The sequence below is a fragment of the Salvelinus sp. IW2-2015 genome, unplaced genomic scaffold, assembly GCF_002910315.2.
Source record: "Salvelinus sp. IW2-2015 unplaced genomic scaffold, ASM291031v2 Un_scaffold1265, whole genome shotgun sequence".
In the NCBI taxonomy this organism is placed as follows: Eukaryota; Metazoa; Chordata; class Actinopteri; order Salmoniformes; family Salmonidae; genus Salvelinus; species Salvelinus sp. IW2-2015.
The window spans coordinates 149,074-161,025 of NW_019942807.1; the positions used below are offsets into that span (position 1 = coordinate 149,074).

Here is an 11,952-nt window from a genome sequence, read left to right on the forward strand (position 1 = left end):
CCTATGGGGCCTCAATAAGGAACAACAAGCTATTTTCTCCCAACATTATCACTGGCTTTGGGGCATCAAGTGTGGTCATAGAAATGATGTGTTGAAATGCTGAGACCAAGAGACTAGCAGTAGCAATATTAGACTGACATGAAAGTGGAGTTTGGTGTAGGAGCTTCTTTCAGTGCCAAGACATTCAAAGTCCATTTCCATTAACTAGAATAGGTCTCCTGGCAGCCAAGGAAATCATTTGATCTAGTCCTTGGGCTCCCGAGTGGTGCTGCGGTCTAAGGCGTCACTACAGACACCCTGGTTCAAATCCAGGCTGTATCACAACCGGCCGTGATTGGGAGTCCCATAGGGCGACGCACAATTGGCCCAGTGTTGTCCGGGTTTGGCCGGTGTAGGCCGTCATTGTAAATAAGAACTTGCTCTTAACTGACTTGTCTAGTTAAATAAAGGTTAAAGAATAATAAAATGTTACAAACCAAACCAATAAGCCCCAGAAAGGAAAAGCCTCTTTATTGGATGAACCAGTGCTTATTGTAATAATGTGATTTTTAAAAGTATATCTGACAACAAGGTGACATTTTTCATTGTTCAGATAAAGTGAGTTAACATGATCAATCTGCATACAATTTCTTGTTTTGAAAAGGTACCACACACAACGAAGACGTAGTTCAACATTTAATGGAAGGAAAAGCATCAAGATGACCTACTACAGATGAGCAATAATGCAGAGGATATAGAAAACTACTATTATTTGTGGGAGAAATACAACACATTGTTTTTCTTTACATTGGGTTATATGTACATAATTAAAATAGTGTATAAGCTAAACAAGTCATCTTCAAAGAAAAGCATATACCAGTGAATCATCATCTTCATTCTGCCCTTGATAATACGTTTCAAAAGTTAACGTCTGTTTTATACAAAATAGAATTTCAAAATAATATTTGGGGTAGTGCAAATTGTCAGGTTCAAGCTGGTTGATTACGTTCACAAACAGTTTGTGTGAAGTTTTTTGACTGACGACTATATTCATAATATTAGCACACAACATTTGACCAAAGCCACACAAAAAGAAATATAAAATGTGTTATATGACTGTCCTGTACGTCTGTCGTTCCAAGAGCTACTAAAACTACAGGGAAACTTTGAGTCTGGATTTGCTTTGGCCACCCGGTATAAAATGTAATATACTGGAACTGTGTTATCTAAATAAAATGGTATATATTGACACTTGAAAGTTTTCCTGAAAATCTGTCCTGCAGAGTTCATTCACTAAAGTGAACATTTTCTGTCTAAAATAGCTTATATTGGAGAAGAAAAAAAGAAAATGACAATACATGTCTATAATCTCTGTTTAGAGCAACACATGTAACTCAGGTATTTGTCATTTATATTTGCATATTTTCAGATTTTCTTGATTTTTTTTTACTGCATAATACAATTCCACAGAGACCAATACATTTTGGGATAAGGGGAGGTGAGTAGTTTGTGGTTTCATACCAGTTATATGAAAGGCAACAGCAGAGAATGATTTATAGCCACACTGAATGTGAAAGTAACCCATAGGAAATCCACAAGCAGTTTAGATGGGGAGAATTCATTTTCAAATTTTATTGAACTACTTTTGAAAATAAATGTTTTCCTTTAGGATAGACTGGGAAGTTAACAATGGTTAATCAAGTAGTGAGAAAAATCAAATGACTTTGGCGTGTCCAGTATGCATGAAAGTAACGTACCTGAACGGACAGGTGAGCTTTTATTTAACCCAACTTAAATTGTCAGAAAAACTCACTCTGGGAATCAAAACGTACAAGTTTTTGGTTTTAAACAGTTCCATCAGTGAACATAAGATGACCACATACACTTTTAACCAATGACAACAACCTGAGTATGGTATAGTTGTTCTTAAAAATCACTAATGTATAGCTTCTTATTAGATGTTGGCATAGTGTATGAAAATCAGAAAATAAGAGATGTCAGTTTTCCAACATGTAAATAGACCAATGACAGCAAACAAATAACTAGCATTGCATTTTTTTATGCAGGTTAGGTAAGTTAGAACACATCCCACCTTTTCAAAAATGGCTTCAGGTCTCGGGTTAACAATTCTCACAAATTCTCCTCAAATGTACGGAATGTGACAACACCATACAATTACATTACAATGAAAACATGTTTTTAGAAGAAAACTATTTCCCCTTAGAGCATGGGGTGGGAAACCCCAGTCCTCTGTTGCCGGGCCAAATGTCTCCTGGTTTATGTCTCTTCCCCTCCTCATCCATTAAGCTACAGACTATGTCTAAAATAGCACCCTATTCCCAATTCTGTGCACTACTTTGGACCAGAGCCTTGCCCTGGTCAAAAGTAACACACTACAAAGGGAACAGGGAGTCATTTGTGACGTGCTCACAGTTTGAGTGAGAAACCAGATGACAGAGAAGGATGTTAGTACTAAGTGCTTTACTGGACAACTTCTTGTGTCACACACACACACACACACACACACACACACACACACACACACACACACACACACACACACACACACACACACASAGAGAGGAACAATAAGAGCTGAGATGTTGTAAGCAAGATGCCTCGGTGGGTAAGGGGTTGTTGTGTGAGCAGCAGTGGGAGGTTGTCCTAGACCAGGGTCCATCAGTGTCAGTTCTCCAGAACCCCCTGTGTATTGCTGGTTTTCATCTCATCAAATTGTCAAATTGTCTGATATGTCAGTGATATTTCACTGTTGCCAGAATGTAAGCGCTATAAGGATTAATAATGACAAGTTACCCATGTTTCATTCACACACACCACTCTACTATCCATTCAAACACCAGTGTGTTCATACAGAAACCAGCATATAGAGGGTCAACACTGGGCCCTCTGACTTGGGACTGTTACTATTTATATTTTSCTTAAGAGACCAAGAACTACTGTAGAACTAAATTCAAGAACAGCCATTTTCCCATCAAATCTGAGTGGAAACCATAGCAACCAGCTCTTCTGGTTTTGGGGCTGTCGATACACACACAAAAAAAGTGGAATCTGCACTCTCCATTTTTGATTGGCTGACGCATCGCTCTCTCCGGCACATTCCAATAATGACAAATGGGCAAAAAAACAACTAGTAAAACAACAGTTAAAACAAAAGCAACAGGAAGATGGTATTAGTTCATCGATGGACAAAAGTACTTTTGCTGACAAAAATAAGTTCAAAAGGTGACAATTAATAGCTTCCTTTTACAAACATCCAATAGTTAAAGCCATGTTCTTTACTATGTACTTTCACATTATCTCATAATGGTAGGGGTGTCATTGTACTAAAATACTATTTAAAAATGAGACGTGTACAAGAGATCAGGTGAATACTGTATGCAGATTGGGAGTATTGTTTAAATCTACTGATCTTATTGTTATTGTTTACACTGAGGAGCCATAACTGAGCTGCAACAGACTAACACGGCAGCCATTTTAAAAAGGAAAACTGACTGCAACTGCATGTAATAGAAACAAAACAATCACATACACTGAGGGTCAACCATGATGGTGAAAGAAGAATATCTATCCTCGGACAGTCAAGAGAGAGATTGGCTAAAATCAGACTTCAAGCTAAAAAGGCACTTTTCCCCCCCCTTTTCTGATCGACGGTGTGTGTAAACCTGGCAGCCAGTAGGTAGCTTAATGTAGACAAAGATAGAACTGTGAACTGTGTACTGTATGCTTTCATTGTATAAAACAATTTCATCATGTTAGGCCCGACTTAAAATTAAAAAAAAAAAAGCAATGCAACATGCTTTGGAAAATGACAGTTATGAAGAAAACAAAACGTCATGTGATTCGATAATCAACAACTACCTAAAAACAACAGCAGGTAGAGGAATACACAGTGGGTTAACCTGTTGAATAACAGTACAAGACAGTTATAGTGTTACCTTTGCTGAGGTAAGAAATGACCTGTATAATAAACTGTATATTATGTGGCAGCAGAAACGTAGACATCTTAATAATCTGTACATAGATACTTATTTAATCTAGATATTGTTAAGTTCTGCGGGTCATACACCTGAGAAAACACAAAGGGTTAGTTAAGTTCAATCCTTGATTATACTTAAACTTATGAAAACATTTATTCTATTAACTGGATCATAGACCATTGATGTTAAACAAAACAAAAATCCTCTGCTCTCTCCGTCTCGTCTTCTGCCTCTTGACAAATCTCTCCTTCCTCCTCGATGGCGCTTGTTTCATCCCCAAATCAGCAAACCCCTGTACATTGTATAATTTCTCCCAAAACAGCCTCTCTTCTTCCCTGTCTCCCTCGGTCAGGGGCAGGTGAGGGGATTTTAAGGCATTGTGTCTCGGTGGTGGACACGGCCAGTGGCGGTGGCACCACACAGTCATTTCTGGTGGAAGAGGAGGGGTTTGACGCTCCCGGCTTTGAATTTTGGTAACTGGTTGCTGATGATCTCTGCTAACATCTCTGGGAACTCCACCGACAGAGACTTGTTGACGAACGTGTAGAAGCAGAAGTCCAGCAGCCCACCAACCATCTAAAGGGAAAGCAGCACATTTGACATGTTTATTTACTGTCTGTTGGTCACAGAAATGTTCTTAGTGTAGATTGTAAACAAAACAGAGACACTAAAACAAACATGGCTAGAATAATGACAGGAGAACACACAACACATCGTGTCCCAACATCTGCAAAATTATTGTCACCGTTTCTCATATCATTGTTCACAACCCACTCATACTCCTACATGAATCTCATTTCTAGCTGTATGCCATGTGTACAGAAACATGAATCCTATATCTATATTGTGCACCTGTGTGCAATCTAAGTGTGACATGATCTGTCACATGATCTCAGTATATATACACCTGTTCTGAAACGCCACAGAGTCTCCAACACCACCAAGCAAGTGGCACCATGAAGACCAAGGAGCTCTCCAAACAGGTCAGGGACAAAGTTGTGGAGAAGTACCGATCAGGGTTGGACTATAAAAAAATATCCGAAACTTTGAACATCCCACGGAGCACCATTAAATCCATTATTTTTTTAAATGGAAAGAATATGGCACCACAACAAACCTGCCAAGAGAGGGCCACCCACCAAAACTCATGGACCAGGCGAGGGCATTAATCAGAGTGGCAACAAAGAGACCAAAGATAACCCTGAAGGAGCTGCAAAGCTCCACAGCGGAGATTGGAGTATCTGTCCATAGAACCACTTTAAGCCGTACACTCCATGGAGCTGGGCTTCACGGAAGAGTGGGCAAAAAAAATTAAGCAAACATGTTCGGTGTTTGCCAAAAGGCATGTGGGAGACTCCTCAAACATATGGAAGAAGGTACTCTGGCCAGATGAGACTAAAATTGAGCTTTTTGGCCATCAAGGAAAATGCAATGTCTGGAGCAAACCCAACACCTCTCATCACCCCGAGAACAACATCCCCACAGTGAAGCATGGTGGTGGCAGCATCATGCTGTGGGGATGTTTTTTTCCATTGGCAGGGACTGGGAAACTGGTCAGAATTTAAGGAATGATGGATGGCGCTAAATACAGGGAAATWCTTGAGGGAAACCCGTTTCAGTCTTCCAGAGATTTGACACCGGGACGGAGGTTCACCTTCCAGCAGGACAATGACCATAAGCATGCTGCTAATAAAACACTGAGTGGTTTAAGGGGAAACATTTAAATGTCTTGGAATGGCCTAGTCAAAGCCCAGACCTCAATCAAATTGAGACTCTGTGGTATGACTTAAAGATTGCTGTACACCAGCGGAACCCATCCAACTTGAAGGAGCTGGAGCAGTTTTGCCTTGAATGGGCAAAAATCCCAGTGGCTAGATGTGCCAAGCTTATATAGAGACATACCCCAAGAGACTTGCAGCTGTAATTGCTGCAAAAAGTGGCTCTACAAAGTATTAACTTTGGGGGGGGGAATAGTTATGCATGCGAGGTTTCAGTTTTTTTTGGTCTTATTTCTTGTTTGTTTCACAATAAAAAATATTTAGCATCTTCAAAGTGGTAGGCATGTTGTGTACATCAAATGACACGAACCCCCCAAAAATCMATTTTAATTCCAGGTTAAGGCAACAAAATAGGAAAAATGCCAAGGGGGTGAATACTTTCGCAAGCCACTGCAGCTGTATGCCAAGTGTGCAGAAACTGAAACATGAATCTCATATGTACTGAGCTCCAGACCACCAGGAGGCAGCATTGAGCTCCAGACCAACAGGAGGCAGCATTGAGCTACAGACCACVAGGAGGCAGCATTGAGCTACAGACCACCAGGAGGCAGCATTGAGCTACAGACCACCAGGAGGCAGCATTGAGCTACAGACCACCAGGAGGCAGCATTGAGCTACAGACCACCAGGAGGCAGCATTGAGCTACAGACCACCAGGAGCCAGCATTGTTTTTGTTATGTCTTAAAGGGGCAGTGTTTTTGAGACAGGCTTGAATAAGTTAAGTAGCCAATAGGCAGAGGGTAGCATAATTTGTCTGATTCTCTGTAAAAATGGTATGGGAATAATAATGCATTTTATTTTGTAAAGTGGTTTACTGCAACAACAACAAAAAAATTCAGTCACCTTCTTGTCTGAAGGACAAGTGGATAAACAAGTGAATGTCAAGCCCTGCATGATCTTTCCCAAAGTCTCATGGAATGTAGGCCTACATTGAACACCACACATTAGCTGCTACTGCAGGCTGAACAATAGCTGTTCTATTCAAACAGTTCTTGTGCTGACGTTKCTTCCAGAGACAGTTCGGAACTCGGTAGTGAGTGTTGCAACCAAGGACATAAGATTTTTTACACGCAAGATGCTTCAACACTCGGTGGTCTCATTCTGTGAGCTTGTGTGGCCTACCACTTCATGGCTGAGCCATTGTTACTCCTAGACGTTTCCACTTCACAATAACAACACTTMCRGTTGACCGGKGMAGCTCTAGCAGGGCAGAAATTTGACAAACTGACTTGTTGGAAAGGTGGCATCCTATGACGGTGCCACGTTGAAAGTCACTGAGCTCTTCAGTAAGGCCATTCTACTGCCAATRTTTGTCTACGGAGATTGCATGGCCCTGTGCTCGATTGTATGCACCCTTCAGCAACGAGTGTGACTGAAATAGTCGAATCAACTAATGTGAAGAGGTGTTCACATACTTTAGTATATATAGTGTATTAATATATATATTTTAATTATATATAAAGGAAGAGAAGCTTAGGCCAGCCCTAAAGAGACAGAGCCATGCTTCCCGACATCGACATGCATTTCTTTGTACAGTGCTTTCAGAAATTATTTTTCTCACCCATCTTCACACAATACCCCATAATGACATAGTGAAAAAAAATAATCTAGAAATGTTTGCAAATGTATTGAAAATTAAATACAGAAATATCTAATTTACATAAGTACTCACACCCCTGAGTCAATACTTTGTAGAAGCACCTGCGGCAGCGATTACAGCTGTGAGTCTTTCTGGGTCGCTAAGAGCTTTCCACACCTGGATTGTGTAACATTTGCCCATTATTATTTTCAAAATGCTTCAAGCTCTGTCCAATTGGTTGTTGATCATTGCTAGACAACCATTTTCAGGGTCTTGCCATAGATTTTCAAAACTCGCTGTTTGTTACCTATACATGGTCACTCTACCTACATGTACAAATTACCTTGACTAACCTGTACCCCCGTACATTGACTCCGTACCGGTACCCCCTCTATATATCCTGCACATTGACTCTGTACCGGTACCCCCTGTATATAGCCTCCACATTGCCTCCGTACTGGTACCCCCTGTATATAGCCCGCACATTGACTCCGTACCGGTACCCCCTGTATATAGCCTCCTCATTGACTCTGTACCGGTACCCCCTGTATATAGCCTCTCATTGGACTCTGTAACGCGGTACCCCCTGTATATAGCCTCCACATTGACTCTGTACCGGTACCCCCTGTATATAGCCTCCACATTGCCTCCGTACCGGTACCCCTGTATATTAGCCCTCCTCATTGACTCTGTACCGGTACCCCCTGTATATAGCCTCCTCATTGACTCTGTACCGGTACCCCCTGTATATAGCCTCGCTATTGTTATTTTATGGTATATATATTTTTTTTTTGAGTGTATTTAGTAAATATTTTCTTAGCTATTATTTTTCTTAAAACTGCATTGTTGGTTAAGGGCTTGTAAGTAAGCATTTCACGGTAAGGTCTAAACCTGTTGTATTCAGCGCATGTGACAAATAAAAATTAGATTTGATATACAGCTATACAGATAGGCGTACAGGAGGAGGCTAATTCGTAAATTTTGGATCAGAATTTATTTATAAAGAGAAGTGTTATATTGTTAAATTAAAGGAGTAACTCTGTTAGGCCAAAAACATTTTCTGCCTTCATAGGCCTACAGTAGCTAAACCTAATAATAGCCATAGTAAACCGTATAATAGACAAATAGTAAGTCATTGTTTATAGGGAAAATACAAACAGGTTATCATGTTGCGTCATTAAACGAAGTTTTGCATCTCACCCTCATCCTCTCGTTTTCCCTTTTCATGGTTTGAGTGAGAGTAGCCCTGAGACTACCGGTAGCTGTATTATATTGCGGCAGACAAAACAATAAAGTTGGAACTTAATTTGACCAAAGAAAATGGCTGAACAGAAGGAAACAAAACAGTTGTTGCATATTTAAAGAACTGGTTTAAACCTTGAACAGACCTATATTGCAGCAATTACCAACAAAAGATGAGTGCCTACCGTAGGCCTACTCAAAAAAGGACAGCAATAGGCTAATGCTATTTATTTTACAACAGACCTAGTTTTAACCTATCTTAAACTAAATATGGACCACAAAATTAAAAAGAAAGAACTTAATTTAGCCAACAAAAATGTCTCAACAAAATGAAACAAAACATTTTTTGCATATTTAAATAACAGGTTTAGATGATTAAATAGACCTACAATAATAATAATAATAATAATAATGATGATGATGAAAAAATGATAACAAATATACAAAAAATAAATAAATAAGTTAGAAAATTGAAGAAGTCTATTGTGTACCTCGTGCATGGAGTCAAGAAGCTTGGTGAGCTGGTAGAAGCGTTGCCAGTTCTGGCTGGAGTTTTCCTCCCTCTTGACGATGGCCTTCCCCAACTCCTTGATGTAGGACATCCTGATCTCATCAAACACTGCCTGACTCTTCAGACCATCCTTTGGCACTGCGGAGGACGGGACAACACAATACATCAACCTCTGTGTGTCTTACTCGAGACCATTCTTTGATCCGGACTATTGGGTTTGTGGCAAGAGGAATTGGTCTCGAGTAAGACACACAGAGGTTGATGTATTATGTTGTCCCGTCCCCTACAGTGCCAAAAGATGGTCTCGAGTAAGACACACAGAGGTTGATGTATTGTGTTGTCCCGTCCCCCGCAGTGCCAAAGAATGGTCTCGAGTAAGACACACAGAGGTTGATGTATTGTGTTGTCCGCGTCCCCCGCAGTGCCAAAGATGGTCTCGAGTAAGACACACAGAGGTTGAATGTATTGTGTTGTCCCGTCCCCCGCAGTGCCAAAGGATGGTCTCGAGTAAGACACACAGAGAGTTGATGTATTGTGTTGTGCCAAAGAATGGTCTCGAGTAAGACACACAGAGGTTGATGTATTGTGTTGTCCCCGTCTCCGCCAGTGCCAAAGGATGGTCTGAAGAGTCAGGCAGTGTTTGATGAGATCAGGATGTCCTACATCAAGGAGTTGGGGAAGGCCATCGTCAAGAGGGAGGAAAACTCCAGCCAGAACTGGCAACGCTTCTACCAGCCTCACCAAGCTTTCTTGACTCCATGCACGAGGTACACAATAGACTTCTTCAATTTTCTAACTTATTTATTTATTTTTTTATATTTGTTATCATTTTTTCATCATCATCATTATTATTATTATTATTATTATGTAGGTCTATTTAATAATCTAAACCGTTATTTAAATATGCAAAAAATTTTTGTTTCATTTTGTTGAGACATTTTTGTTGGCTAAATTAAGTTCTTTCTTTTTAATTTTGTGGTCCATATTTAGTTTAAGATAGGTTAAAACTAGGTCTGTTGTAAAATAAATAGCATTAGCCTATTGCTGTCCTTTTTTGAGTAGGCCTACGGTAGGCACTCATCTTTTGTTGGTAATTGCTGCAATATAGGTCTGTTCAAGGTTTAAACCAGTTCTTTAAATATGCAACAACTGTTTTGTTTCCTTCTGTTCAGCCATTTTCTTTGGTCAAATTAAGTTCCAACTTTATTGTTTTGTCTGCCGCAATATAATACAGCGTACCGGTAGTCTCAGGGCTACTCTCACTCAAACCATGAAAAGGGAAAACGAGAGATGAGGGTGAGATGCAAAACTTCGTTTAATGACGCAACATGATAACCTGTTTGTATTTTCCCTATAAACAATGACTTACTATTTGTCTATTATACGGTTTACTATGGCTATTATTAGGTTTAGCTACTGTAGGCCTATGAAGGCAGAAAATGTTTTTGGCCTAACAGAGTTACTCCTTTAATTAACAAATAAACACTTCTCTTTATAAATAAATTCTGATCCAAAATTTACGAATTAGCCTCCTCCTGTACGCCTATCTGTATAGCTGTATATCAAATCTAATTTTTATTTGTCACATCGCTGAATACAACAGGTTTAGACCTTACCGTGAAATGCTTACTTACAAGCCCTTAACCAACACAATGCAGTTTTAAGAAAAATAATAGCTAAGAAAATATTTACTAAATACACTCAAAAAAAAAATATATATACCATAAAATAACAATAGCGAGGCTATATAACAGGGGGTACCGGTACAGAGTCAATGAGGAGGCTATATACAGGGGTACCGGTACAGAGTCAATGAGGAGGCTATATACAGGGGGTACCGGTACTGAGTCAATGAGGAGGCTATATACAGGGGTACCGGTACGGAGGCAATGTGGAGGCTATATACAGGGGGTACCGGTACAGAGTCAATGTGGAGGCTATATACAGGGGGTACCGGTACAGAGTCAATGAGGAGGCTATATACAGGGGGTACCGGTACAGAGTCAATGAGGAGGCTATATACAGGGGTACCGGTACAGAGTCAATGAGGAGGCTATATACAGGGGGTACCGGTACGGAGTCAATGTGCGGGCTATATACAGGGGGTACCAGTACGGAGGCAATGTGGAGGCTATATACAGGGGGTACCGGTACAGAGTCAATGTGCAGGATATATAGAGGGGGTACCGGTACGGAGTCAATGTACGGGGGTACAGGTTAGTCAAGGTAATTTGTACATGTAGGTAGAGTGACCATGTATAGGTAACAAACAGCGAGTTTTGAAAATCTATGGCAAGACCCTGAAAATGGTTGTCTAGCAATGATCAACAACCAATTGGACAGAGCTTGAAGCATTTTGAAAATAATAATGGGCAAATGTTACACAATCCAGGTGTGGAAAGCTCTTAGCGACCCAGAAAGACTCACAGCTGTAATCGCTGCCGGCAGGTGCTTCTACAAAGTATTGACTCAGGGGTGTGAGTACTTATGTAAATTAGATATTTCTGTATTTAATTTTCAATACATTTGCAACATTTCTAGATTATTTTTTTTCACTATGTCATTATGGGGTATTGTGTGAAGATGGGTGAGAAAAATAATTTCTGAAAGCACTGTACAAAGAAAATGCATGTCGATGTCGGGAAGCATGGCTCTGTCTCTTTAGGGCTGGCCTAAGCTTCTCTTCCTTTATATATAATTAAAATATATATATTAATACACTATATATACTAAAGTATGTGAACACCTCTTCACATTAGTTGATTCGACTATTTCAGTCACACTCGTTGCTGAAGGGTGCATTACAATCGAGCACAGGGCCATGCAATCTCCGTAGCAAACATTGGCAGTAGAATGGCCTTACTG

The 11,952-nt window shown here is 40.1% G+C and overlaps 1 protein-coding gene across 3 annotated transcripts in view; it reads right to left on the reverse strand.

Annotated features, from left to right (window-relative positions):
- Positions 1-493: 493 nt before the first annotated feature.
- Positions 494-11,952, reverse strand: part of LOC112070233 (glucocorticoid receptor-like) — a 22,371-nt gene continuing 10,912 nt past the window's right edge. For all 3 annotated transcript variants that reach the window (XM_024137659.2, XM_070438888.1, XM_070438889.1), the window contains 2 exons: positions 9,068-9,225; positions 494-4,553 (listed from right to left, as the gene is read on the reverse strand). In XM_024137659.2, coding sequence (XP_023993427.2) covers positions 4,401-4,553; positions 9,068-9,225 — 311 coding nt within the window. In that variant the 3' untranslated portion in view covers positions 494-4,400. The remainder of the gene's footprint in view (positions 4,554-9,067; positions 9,226-11,952) is intronic.